Source organism: Danio rerio, chromosome 23 (assembly GCF_049306965.1).
Source record: "Danio rerio strain Tuebingen ecotype United States chromosome 23, GRCz12tu, whole genome shotgun sequence".
NCBI lineage: Eukaryota > Metazoa > Chordata > Actinopteri > Cypriniformes > Danionidae > Danio > Danio rerio.
Genome location: NC_133198.1, coordinates 62,565 through 75,875, shown reverse-complemented (window position 1 = coordinate 75,875; position 13,311 = coordinate 62,565). Strand labels below are relative to the sequence as shown.

Below are 13,311 nucleotides of genomic sequence, written 5' to 3'. Positions count from 1 at the left end.
TTTCTGTCCTATTTTTAAAGTCCACATGAAATCCAGACTAGCCATGTTGATGTTGTGAGCTGATGCGCTGAACACTTCATCTGTGCAGGTCATTAAGACTGAAACAATAGTTTGCTCTGTTAATCTTTCTCTGAATACCCTGTTTGTGTTCAGTTCAGTTCTCAGATTAGGTCTGTCTGAGGTAGTGGGTGGGGCTAACACACTTAACCACTCCCCTTTTAGCCTACAGTTTAACACCAAATGGGGAGGAGTCTGTTAGGCTGTAATAACTCTGCACAAACCCTTTCCCCGTCTTTCTGAATGACACGCCTACTTTACTACATCCAATCAGCTCACAGTAGAAAAAACAAGCCCCGCCCACTGTTTACTCATTTAATATTCTGTTTCTCCAGGAACTGCAGCACAGTATGGAACAAAACAACAGACGCAGCTTCAGGTTGATGTATTAACAGCACTAATAGTTAAGAACAGCCGTGATTAAGTCATGTTGAAACATCCACTGTACTAATGACATCAAAGATTTACCCTGAATCAAGACCTGCTCCACCTCTCTACACTGATTACCATTACTCAGTGCTTTAGTACATTACTGTTATATAGTATGACGCCTTAACTAAGACACCTGAAAGACCAGATGCCCAATGTTTTATGTCGCTAACACACACCGTCAGCCTTAAAGCTCAGGTTGTGTTGGTCAGTAAAAGATGAGAGGAGGAGCTCAGAATTAAAGCCCCGCCCCGTTCATAGTATGCATCATCAGCTGAAAATACATCCTCAGACTGAGGCAGACTGTAGGACACCAGGAGGCCGGTGTTACAGCCGTGTTCAGGTTTAATCAGGAGGCCCTGCTCTTCTGACGCTCGCCGCTGCAGGAAATGATGCGTTATGAGCTCATGATGCTAACTGTAAACCTCATTTTCCACAGCCTTGAAGATGAGCCCATGGAGCATGATGAGGACTCCCTTTAGAGCGTGAGCCAGACTCAGGGGCATGGCTTCATCATCAGGCCCCGCCCACCACACACACCTCAACACTGGGCGCCAGATAATACACCTCTGCCATCTACACTAGTGTGTGTGTTTGACTAAAGGAACGTGTTGAAGATCCTTCACCTCAGTGCCTCAATCAGGCTGTTGACTTCAGCTGGAGACGCCAAACACAGCGCCTGGACATTCCTCAGGCTGTATATGCAGATACACGCAGGTTATCCACTTCACAAGCCAGCCATTGAGAGAGAGAGAGAGAGAGAGAGAGAGAGAGAGAGAGAGAGGGCTTTCCCCGCACCTGGCAACCACAAAGTGCCTGCGCTCTATGATGATGTCATTACTATTACCCAGTTTAACCACTAAAGCAGACTCGGGGAGCTGTGGGAGTGTGTGAATCCTGCTGTTTCTCCTTTATTTTTGCACTGTGCATTCCATAATGTGAAGCGGGAACATCCTCCACAGCTCTGAGGACCACGGCTCTACTTCCGCATTACAGACCAGCTCCATTCTCCATTCCCAGCATGAAGGCTGTACACCTGACGAGTGGATGTGTGTGTGTGTGTGTGTGTCTGATGTTTTAAAGGCCAGAGGGACAAACCAGCTATTAGCAACATTACACACACACACACACACACACACACACACACACACACACACACACACACACACACACACACACACACACACACACACACACACACACACACACACACACACACACACCCTATACAGCATGACCACTGTACTTTTAATATCGCAGACACGGGAAGTTCTTACACTTTCCCTAGACAAACTATAGACCAAACTAATATGAATATGAGCGTGTGTGTGTGTGTGTGTTTGCGCGTGCATGCACGCGTGCGTGCGTGTGTGTGTGTGCGCTCTGTTTCTCTGTCAGAGCTCAGTGTAGTGCATGAGCAGAGGTGTTGTGTGTGTGTGTGTGCGCAGGGTTGTGTAGCTGTGCATCAGTGGTGTGTGGAGCCGCTGGTGTGTGTGTGTGTGTAACGGCGTGTCCTTCATTGCTCTGCTCTTGCAGGTTTGTTCTTGATATTGTACGAGGGCTGCATTGTTTTTGGATGGTGCTCTGTTTTCCTCAGCCGGTGCAGAGATGTTCTTCTTCAGCTGAAGCAGATACTTTGGGAGCTGGAAGCTTTGACCTCTATAGTATTTGTTTTCCTCGTATACTGAAGTCTTCATTTGTAGAAGACAGAAGCTCACCTGTGCATACCTGTCCACCCTCCTGTTTCCCGGGATTCTCCCGTATTTTACAGTTCTATCCCGCCACCATCCTGAAGGCATTTCTCCTGCATTTCTCCCATAGTGTTAGTCTTCTCTGAAGCGTGGCAATAAACTTTAAAGAGCCGATTCTCCCTATACACAACCCATACCGCCAAACCCCCAGGGGCCGCCCCTCGCTCTTAAACATGAGTCTGTCCTAGGCGTTCGCTTTATTTAGGAATGACCACGCTGAAATAAATGTTAAAACAGCAGGATTCCTTTCCTTTACATTACAGGCGCCGTCTCCCCTCCTATGCAATCCTCTAAGCAGTCATGTAGCGGTGCGTATGATAAACAGACGCTGTTTCCCCAACAGATTCTGCACACGCCATTAAGCGGAGTGAAAGTCTGGCTTTGGGTGTGTTTGAACAGACATCTACACATAATTAATAATAATAACATCTAAAGATGTCCATCTAGCTGGGTTTTTAGGTCTAATTTAGTCCTAAATGAGCATAAATCCTGTATTATGGTGGGCAAATTTCCCATGGCAGAGTTGACAGGTATGCACAGGAGCTTCATAAGCACTTGAGGAGGGTAAAGAGTGAGGATATTTCTGGTGAATTACCCCTTTAAATCATCCCTCTGAGATGTGTTACACATTCACTACAAGAAGCAATGGTGAGCTGACAGATGCTGTTCCTCCAAGCAGAAGAGTGGCGGCGTTCCTGATCCTCACTCTCCTCTTCATCCTGATATTCCCCAAGTGCCCAGCGCCTGCCGGACCAATAACTGCATCTCCACCTGTGTTTATAGCCTGTACCAAACCACTGTGGATAGTCAGTCGTGTGTATGAGTCCATGTGTATATAGTCCCTGTACCGCTGTGTTTTCATCAAGACGCTGGGTAGATTTTGCCCATCAGACCCCCATGAAGACGGTAATGAAGACTTAGCTAATCTCTGAACTAGCGGCGCTCGTGCTGCGTATTTATAGCGCTTCAGGCGGTGCGCTGCGTCTCTCCACCGGCAGAATCAGACCGCAGTCGCTGAGGGTCTTCAGGCTGTGATCTCCACATTCCTCTGCGCTCGAGCCTCGTCTTATTTTACCATAGCTCTGTGCATGTGTACTGTGTTGATATACCTCTGGAAGCGCTGGTGTTCTGTCTGTGGGGTTCGTGCTGTGATGTAAAAGCAGAGCAGCGCAGTCTTAATCATGTCCTTTATTCCCTCGTTTGCTTTGTTTCGTGGACTGTAAATATCGACCTACGACCAAAAGACTCCACCTCTCGTGCCTTGAAGCTCTTGGCCTGTGGACGCCACTAACTGGATCTGTTAACAGAATAACGCTGTGTTTTAATCTCCTTCACTGGTTTCCCACTCCTCTATTCCTCTGTGTATAGTAAAGAAGCTCTATTTTGTACTGTTTCTATCTTCCTAATTAAATGAAAACATGTTTGGCTGAAGTGGAGGTGTTGTGTTCACTTTATTCACCCAGCAGCGGACTAATGAATCAGATGTGCTCAGATCACTGTTTTCTGTCATTATAAACTCACTCAGAGCCGTATTCTAGCACAGCCCTGCTGTAATAATACACTAATAACCCTGTGGAGATGATCACAGCGCCCGCATTCTCCACCAAAACACAGCCCATCCTGTTATAACAGGAAAACTGTGTCGTCTTCATAATAAGCACTGAACGCTCCTCTAAAAGTTGACTTTTTAAATAATATTTTTAACATCTTTTTTTGATATTAAATATCAGATGTGTGTTTGGACTGCACACTGTATGGTTCCAGCATGGATATCACACTATGAACATTCACAACAGTCACATGCAGTATCTAAACCATACCTTCATCATCTCCACACGTTTCTGAAATTAAGAGCATTCAGGCATGAGAAATGGTTCAGTTTGTAGCTGCTTGTAGGATTCTTGAGTCTTGGCTTTCATCTTATTGTTTGTTTATTGATGAATTTTCAAGCTCTTGATAATCAGCGTAAACTCTTAGTCTGTTAGCTACTCATCGAGTTCTCCTGCTGTACGCTTCATTTCAGTTTATTTTCACACCATCACCAACACCAAGTTTAGCCGACATCTCATCCTATTAGCGACCGCTGCCTGGATCTGCTGTAAAGATGTACTCAAACAGCTTCTTCATTATTGTAGAAATATTTATAATCACCAAGTCCACTCACATGAACCCTGCTATCTTTATACGTTTGCAGACGTTTGACTGAATCCTGAAGCAGAGCATCTTTCTAAATGTCTTCCTCTGTACTCCGACACATCATTATTGATGTACAGCTCCTCATTCCCCCATTAAAGCCACTAACACTTCTGCAGTTAAAGTCTCTTTTAATAGAGGAATAGAGTGAATCTTGAAGCATTATTTGATTATTTTACATGAACTGGCGGTTTACACAGTGTTACCCGTCACTGAAGCAGGAATGAATGGCTAATAAACAGCAGAAACACAAGCACAATCACTCTCACATCTGCATAATGAAGCAATATAAAGAGCGGAGGAAGCCTTGATCCATCAGGTCAGGGTTAGTGAGTCCTCAGAACAGTCAATATCTGCCCAAACATGAGTCCAGAGAACAGTCAACATGGAGGAACACTGATCTGAGATCAGCAGCAGTCACTTCCACTCAGCTCAGTGCTGGATTCAGTCTTGTGGAAATGCTCTGCTCATCTGCGCTCCTCAAGACTCTTTCTCTCCTGCGTTTGCTGGTAAAGCTCCATTAGGGAAAGGGGAAGACTGTCGGCTTGTAGATGAAGCATGAAGTCCTCTGGGGTTGTGGGAAACTGTTGGGACACAGAAATCACGTCAATCCCAATGAAAATAAAGCTTTACGCTGACGTTGAGTTTAGCTCACAGTTCATGCCGTATACCTGCTTATTACCTGCCTGTTATGAAGATATCGACTGTTCATCAGCACTTATTAAGTCTGATCTTACCGTACATGGCTACACAACTACTGCTGTACTCACTGTTAATGACAGATGATGAGCTGTTTGTTGAGCTGGTAGTGTTGGTTAATGCTGTGGATTGTGACCTGCAGTGTTCAGTTTCTGTACAGGCATTATTGAAGACTAAATTATTGATTAATCCCTTTAAAATACTGATTATTTCTCCAATATTTCCCCTGTGATGTTAAACAGAGCCAAGACATTTTCCTGGGATTCCAATAATAGTTATTTTTCTTCTGGAGAAAGTGCAAATAAAGTGTTTATTTACTGATGTTTATTATGTTTCGCTACAGAAAAAAAAATTACCCAATGACTTGCCTAATTACCCTAACTTTACCCTAACTTTACCCTAATTACCCTAACCTTACCCTAATTACCCTAACTTTACCCTAGTTACCCTAACTTTACCCTAATTACCCTAACTTCACCCTAATTACCCTAACCTTACCCTAATTACCCTAACCTTACCCTAATTACCCTAACTTTACCCTAATTACCCTAACCTTACCCTAATTACCCTAGTGCAGCCTTTACATGTGACTGTAAGCTGAACACTAGTGTCTTGAAGAATATCTAGTCTAATATTATGTGCTCAAAGACAGGGAAATGAGTTGTTGAAACCGTTGGATTTCGCTTTATACTGTTGTTCATAAAGCTTTCTTGAGCTCAATACGAGATTATGCAGATTATTTTAAACTAAACAATTTGCTGAGATTTAGTTTCTAACTGTGAGTAACTAGTTACGGATGTTCATTGCACTTACTATAGTAATTACCATTATGTATGTACCTAACCCTAAAGCAAAGCCACATAACAGCCACAAGCATAGAGTGAGTCCATGTTGAAGATGCTGAGCTCCACACAATCCAGCATCAAACATGAAGTGCTCAGCAAAGCCCTCCATAACTGTGTTGTTTCAGCTCATTTTACATGCACAGTCTGAGCAAGCAGCACGCTTCACTGTTTGCGTGTGTGTGATGAATGTCACTCAGTAGTTGCTGAATGGGTTAGTTAAAACCGGAGCACCCGGAGGAAACTCACGCCAACATGGGGAGAACATGCAAACTCCACACAGAAACACCAACTGACCGAGCTGAGTAAAGCTCCTGCAGATGGAGTCTACTAAACTCACCGCTGCTCAATATCTCTGCTCCAGTCCACTTTACAGGGCATTTCACCATCTGCTGACAACACATTGATGAAGGCCTGATAAACCGATGAGCTAGCATCCGCTAACGGCTAGCACAAATAACCTGATACACATTAATCTCACACTGACACACACATGCACGCACGCACACACACACAAGACTGAGCTAGTGTGTGAATCTGCAATAAAGACTAGTATGGATGCAGCTGCAGCCGGAGGTTAATGACAGTAATTTATAATTATTATTACAACTGTACAATTATCAGACAACAGTAATTACAGTTTCTACATCACCGTGAGGGTCAGGGTTTAGCGTAGGTGCTAATTATTGGGTTATGTAAAAACTTTTATGAATAATACTCTGTACAATTACAGTTTCTACATCACCGTGAGGGGTTGGAGTGGGGGTAAATGTTAATAACATACAAATAATGGGTAATTTAATAAATATTATGAGCAATTCCTGCTGTTATTAAATGTGTATAAATGTGAAAAATAATACAAATGAACATCGAATTTAATAAATAGTTTAAATAATTCTCAGTAACTTCTAACCACAGCTGCAACAACCGTATTTGAGTGTGTATGGCATGCATGTAACACACACACACACACACACACACACACACACACACACACACACACACACACCTCAGTAACAGCCCACAACTGTTTCCAATCATTAGGTTCCTGCATGTCTGGCCGGCCGCCTCTGATTGCACGACACTGGATACGAGATGCCGCTTTACACCCGCGGGCTACAGGAGACTCCTCTCCACCTTTCCCTGCTTCCTCTCACTCACTTTTATTTGCCTTTCAAGCTTTCTCTTTGTTGCCCGTTATCTTTAACAGCAACACATGGCCGCAGAGCCGAAAATAATGTAGAGAAGCGTGCGACTGAAGATCACGGTCACTCCACCGGCCGACACTGTACAATAGAGCTGCATTATAACACCGGCAGCAACTACACATGCAGTACTATATTCACTCATGTTGATCAAGTGGATTATTAGAACACACCAACATTAACTAACACCAACAAGCCACAGTTATACGTCAATAATGCATCAGTAAATGTTGAACGAGGATTAATAAATGCTGTACTCGTGCTCTTCACTATTAGCTCATGCTAATAACTGCATTAACTAATGAAGCTGATTTACAGTGCTATTACTAATGGACTAACATGGGTGTACGTTTGGTCGTGTGTGTGTGTGTGTGTGATGAAGCGCAGAATCACGCACAAAGTTAAATGTCTGAAGAATGTGCGCAGAGACACTGGCATGAGGTCAATCGCTCAGAATGATCTTCAGGATTTATAAATGCTGCCTATGAAAATATGCATAATCATTTGTGTTAAACGGAGTAATGAATGAGCTAAAACTCCCGAATTATGACATTGCGTGTGCTGTATTCTCAGAATATGCTCCAATGTTTATATTTAATATGAAGGGTTAGGGATTAGTTTTAGTCTTGAGTAAATGAAGCTGGGTTTCCAGTGATCTTGTGAATGTTAGTTTGGACAGATCTGTTCAGCTCATTTTAAATGAACACAACATTTAAAGCAGATTATGACTGAAAACTCAAACATTCATTAGAAAATCACATTCACTGCAAACAAACGTCCTTACAGAGCCGTTCATCATGTGTGATGTCTGTATTTCTTCTGTGGTTATGATGCTAAGTAAAAAACAGAAAAAAAAACTATATATATATATATATATATATATATATATATATATATATATATATATATATATATATATATATATATATATATTTAATTTTTTTTTCTGTTTTATATATACACACAATTATCTTCAAAAGGTGGAAAATTTCGATTTAAAACTAGCGCAATGCTTTTAATTCAGATTTTGTTTCTCTAGTTTACATACACGGTGAAGTCAGAAATATTTCTCAATTTCTGTTTATCGGAGAGCAGATTTCTCCAACACTTTTATAATCATAACAGTGTTAATAACTCATCTCTAATAGCTGAAGCCTCTTCTCCATGATGACAGCACATAATATTAGACTAGATATTCTTCAAGACACTAGTGTTCAGCTTACAGTGACATGTAAAGGCTTCACTAGGGTAATTAGGGTAAAGTTAGGGTAATTAGGCAAGTCATTGTATAACAGTGGTTTGTTCTGGAGACAATCCAACACTAATATTGCTGAAGGGGTGAATAATATTGAGCTTAACATGACTTTAACACTATTAAACACTGCTTTTATTCCTGCCCAAATAAAACTAATCAGACTTTCTCCAGAAGAACAAACATTAGAATAAACACTGAGAACAACTCCTCAATCTGAGAAACAGCACTTGGGGAATATTTGAAGACTCACAGGAGGGCGAGTAATGATTGTGAGTTGAGCTGTGAATGTTGCTCGTTCTGCTTTATAAATCTGCCCGAGTCTCCTGAACTCTTCTTCAGAAGGACAGCATCAGTTCAGCTTCTGCTCTGTTCCTGCGCTCCGAGTCCAAGCCACAGAAAAAGAGCAGTTACACTAATTTCCTTTCCAAAATCCAGACTGATAACACTTACATTATAACTCAGTGTATTAACACATGCATTCATTAATGAGGTCTGTGATTGTTGAGTAAAGCCTCTCAATGAAGCAAATTAATGAGTCTACTAATATGACATTGGACATTTTCTGCGACTATAATCTGTCAGGTTTATTTGTTTGTTTGTTTGTTTCACCATCAGATCAGCTGTTATTGGTGCATGTGTGATTACGCACAGGTTAATGTATACTGTAAACTGGGTGTTGGTGAATATTCACTGTAAGATATGCAGGTTTGCACACGGTTCTCGAATGTTGTCCCAACACAAATCAGCTAAGCTCACTTCACTAACTGAACAAATTAATTAAGTCGTCCTCCAAACAAGCTTAAGAACGGTGTTTAAATTCAGTAGTCAGCATCTGAAGTGGATCAAAATAGTTTTTCTAAATTGTCCTAAGAGAAGAGTGGGCTTCTGAACAGTTTGATCCACTTCACATGTTGACTGCAGGCCATTTCAACACAGCTTAGGCAAACGCTGCTGCCCAAACACCGCTCGCCATGATCTGAAAACGCAATCATTACTATAATACAAGTTTATTTGATTTGTGATGGAGAAACGGGCAGGTTTTCAGTTACTTTATTTTAATGTGTATTTCACACTATTAACTGACCATCAGCTGAATAAACTGCTCATTATCTGCTATTAATAGTCAGTGAGGCAGTATTTGTGTTTAGGTGTTGTGTGGGATTAGCGATGCAGAATTAGATCATACTTCATAGCCTGTAGTGAACATTAGATATCTTAATAATAATCCAGCAGTAAATGCTGTGAACTGTGAGCTAAACTAAAGCTTGAGCAGATCTAAACTCATCTTTAAACAGCGGTGTTCACTGTAGAGACTCTGCGGGTCTGCAACATACCTGCGAAGGCTTGATTTGGAAAAGTGAGAGAGGTCAGAGGTCATCTTTAGGCAGGGTGGGGTCATGGCAGGGTGAGTCGGAGGCCGTGTGGAGGGGATATAGAGATGAAAATCAGGATCAGAGTTCGGGATTCAGTTTTTGAGATGAGGAACGGGTGGATGGTTAGTGAGTGGCGGACATGGACCAGGCGCCCTCCATCCTCCAGACGGAGAAGGCGTAGCTCAGCCTCTCGTGGGCCAGATAGTTGCAGCTGGCCAGCTTGGCGTCCATCTCGTCGCTCTGCAGGACCTGGTAGAGGAAGTCGATGTATCTGGAGGCCAGTTTGAGGATCTGGATCTTGCTCAGCTTGTCCGAAGGCAAGGTGGGGATGATCTTTCTGAGGGAGGCGAAGGCGTCGTTCAGGGACTGTGTGCGCTGGCGTTCCCGAACGTTGGCGATCACTCGTTGCGTGTGGAGGTCTTCGAAGGGCTGTCCGGGAACTGGAGAAACCGAACTCACGACGGGCACCAGAGAGGACGAAGAAGACGATGAGGATGACGGAGAGCTTCTTTTGGGACGTTTGGGAGCCAGATTCGATGGGTTGTCCAGGGATGGTTTGTCGTCTTGTGAGACGGGCTCTTTTTTGGGACCCGTCAGCCGCTTGCGTGCGCCCGCCGGTGGAGAAACCACAACCGCACACTTATTGGGGCGCCGCTCCTGCTCTTCTTCAATGGGAAGGATCCCACTTTCAGGAAAATCTCCACAAGTCTGTTCCTCTCGCATGACGATCAGTCCTCCGTGTCAGTGCTCCTGCTGTACCTGTGAGCGGTGTCAAAGTTAAACACTGAAGCGAGCTCTGTGGGATCTCTGTGAGGGTTATACAGCCATTGCTTTGGGTTTGTTGTTAGAAATCAAATGCAATCTCTGCAGTGTGTGTGTGTGTGTGTGTGTGTGTGTGTCATGTGGCTGTTTGTGTCACTGACTGCTAGTCAGGTCTTTTATAAAGGTCTTCTGAAGCCCCGCCTACTGTGCACTGTGATTGGCTGAATTGGTGAGTGGGTGGAGCTGATCAGAGGAAACAGGAAGGTGATGTAGTTTGTGATTGGAGGATTGGGGATGGGGGTTTGATCTTGGGCAGAGGGAAAGACTCTGCTGTAGAGTTTTCTTGAAATTGTCTGAAGCATTATTGGTTCCAGATTTCTGCTTAAACAAGCCTTCGGCCCAAAGACACCCCCTCCAACACCCTCCACCTCCTCTTCTCTCTCCAGCGCAGACAATAGGAAGGAGCGGAGGAGAAGAAGGCTTGCTCTGTTGACTTTATGGCACAGTGAGGTTCTCGAAGGTAAACTAACCGTTATTTTAGACATGCTGAGTGAGAATATAAATCACTGTCAGGTGGGTCTATGCCAACAACAGCATGTCCATGTGTCACATTTGCATTTAATATACCTGCGCATGTAACGATGGGAATATGAGCCCGCGTACACCGTATTAGTCAGGAGTATTCACCCCACTGTAAAATGAGTGTTCTACTACTAATATTCACCCTGTTTCTCAGATTGAGGAGTTGTTCACAGTGTTTCCTCTAATGTTTGTTCTTCTGGAGAAAGTCTGATTAGTTTTATTTGGGCTAGAATAAAAGCAGTGTTTAATAGTGTTAAAGTCATGTTAAGCTCAATATTATTCTCCCCTTCAGCAATATTAGTGTTGGATTGTCTCCAGAACAAACCACTGTTATACAATGACTTGCCTAATTACCCTAACTTTACCCTAATTACCCTAGTGAAGCCTTTACATGGGTTGTAGGAGTATTGGACAATGGGTTAGTCTTCGACTGTACATTGCAGATTCATTTGCACTTGCCTGTTAGTGGATTTGTGTAATATCTCGATTGTAAATGTGTAAATATAGATTAAACTGGCATGAACAAAAGCGATCTCTAATCAAGCGAACATGTGAAGCTGCTCAGTGCTGTATTTGATCTGTGTTATCTTATCGTGTGGCATCTGCTCAGGACACCATTAGTGTTTTGTTTGTCTGGAGCGAGAACTGGCCAAGACCACAACAAGAGATCTGGTCATGAATTACAGCAGTATTTTTAGCTTGGTTTTGACCTTTAAAACTAAAGCAGACGTGTCACTCTAAATGAGAACTCGAAACCTGCCTTGATTGCGTCCTGTCATCGTGATAGTTCATTTCATTTCAAAACCTCATAACTAATGTCCTGCTGAACTTAAATTACTTTCAGAAGTGAAGGAGGATGACATTCAACAACACGATGAATTCATTTCTGAGCAGGCCTGAACGAGGATTAAAACGCAGCTCTAATCAACAGTTACAGATACAAACAATAGGCCTGTTTTTCTCCAGTCTCTCGTGTGTCTCCATGTCTTCCAGCAGATTAAACTCGGACAGATCTATAATGCAGCTGCGGGCTGCAGCGACGATTTCAAAGAGAGAAGATGTAAGACCAAGGCGTTTCTGAGGCTGACTGAGTGACCAGCAGATGCAGCTCTATCCTGTTGGTATTGTCTTGCTATTTTTATACTTTGGCCAGCAGATGAGAAGACAGTCAGCCATCTTCAGAAGCAATCAGAGTTTTGGCTGAGCTGTGAGTGTGTGTTGGCTGTCTGCAGTTCTGTTCACACCTGATATGAAGACGCAGTTCTGTTGATCCAATCACAAATGGACTAGGGAGACATTTTACTGCTAACAGCATCATCATCCAGCACAGCGCAGTTTCAGCAAGTGTTCTTTGCAAAACAAAGGTCTCATTTTCACATCCTGCACATCGTAACCCTCCTGTTGCCTTACTGCTCAACAATGAGCCAGGCACTATTATAAAATATTAAATAATATATAAATATTATAAAAACCTAAACAATTGTTTTATAAGTCCGGTGAACATGTCCCCAACACAAGAAAAAATGACAACGCTTTCTATTTTCATGAAAACTGCACACATTTAGGGTACAGCGGTTGTCCTTTGGGTCAATTTTGACTACTGTGACAAAAGGAGACCCAATAATAACAGCGTCCAGAAGCACTTCTCTGGGCTCGGCAGCATCTGGGATGGAGCATCACACAGTGGAGACGTGTCCTGTGCTCAGATGAAGCAGTGTTTCAGGTGTTTCTGGGAGAAATGGATGCCGAGAGATTCTGGAGCTCAATATGCTGCCTTCTTCTCCAGGGACGCCCAGACAATGCAGAACCCCATTCAGCTCAGGAGTTAGAGGAGACAGAGACTGGACTGGCCTGCCTGCAGTCCCGACCTGTCTCCAATAGAGAATGTGTGGCGCATTTAGATATGCAAAAAGCAACAACACAGACCCCGTCTATTTGCCCACTTTAAGACTTGTTTGTAGGAAGAATGGGAGAGAATTACACCTGAAACACTTCAGCACTGCAGTCTTCAGTCCCTAAACATCTTTTGAGTGTTGTGAAAAGGAACGGCAACATTACGTTGAGTGAGAAATGTTTTACTGATACTGTTTTTTAAATGTGTTGCAGGAACCACACCTGGAATATGTGTTCATTAAAAAAACAAACGATTAAAATCACGAGGAA

At 43.0% G+C, this 13,311-nt stretch overlaps 2 protein-coding genes across 9 annotated transcripts in view; one reads left to right on the top strand and one right to left on the bottom strand.

Annotated features, from left to right (window-relative positions):
- Nucleotides 1-3,668, top strand: part of hdac7a (histone deacetylase 7a) — a 99,215-nt gene extending 95,547 nt beyond the window's left edge. For 7 of the 8 annotated variants that reach the window (XM_073939601.1, XM_073939599.1, XM_073939603.1 and 4 more), the window contains exon 26: nt 926-3,668. In XM_073939601.1, the coding sequence (XP_073795702.1) occupies nt 926-968 (43 nt within the window). In that variant the 3' untranslated portion in view covers nt 969-3,668. The remainder of the gene's footprint in view (nt 1-925) is intronic. The other variant, XM_073939605.1, reaches the window with a different exon arrangement.
- A 482-nt stretch (nt 3,669-4,150) lies between these two features.
- twist3 lies at nt 4,151-10,718 on the bottom strand. Its single transcript, NM_130985.3, has 2 exons — nt 9,766-10,718; nt 4,151-5,014 (listed from the first exon to the last, which is right to left on the bottom strand). Exon 1 carries the CDS (start codon nt 10,525-10,527, stop codon nt 9,928-9,930), a length of 600 nt encoding a protein of 199 aa, NP_571060.2. The 5' UTR covers nt 10,528-10,718; the 3' UTR covers nt 4,151-5,014; nt 9,766-9,927.
- Nucleotides 10,719-13,311: the final 2,593 nt, after the last annotated feature.

Excerpts from the sequence above, each read along its gene's own strand:
- twist3 (NM_130985.3), bottom strand. The coding sequence starts at position 10,527 with ATGCGAGAGGAACAGACTTGTGGAGATTTTCCTGAAAGTGGGATCCTT.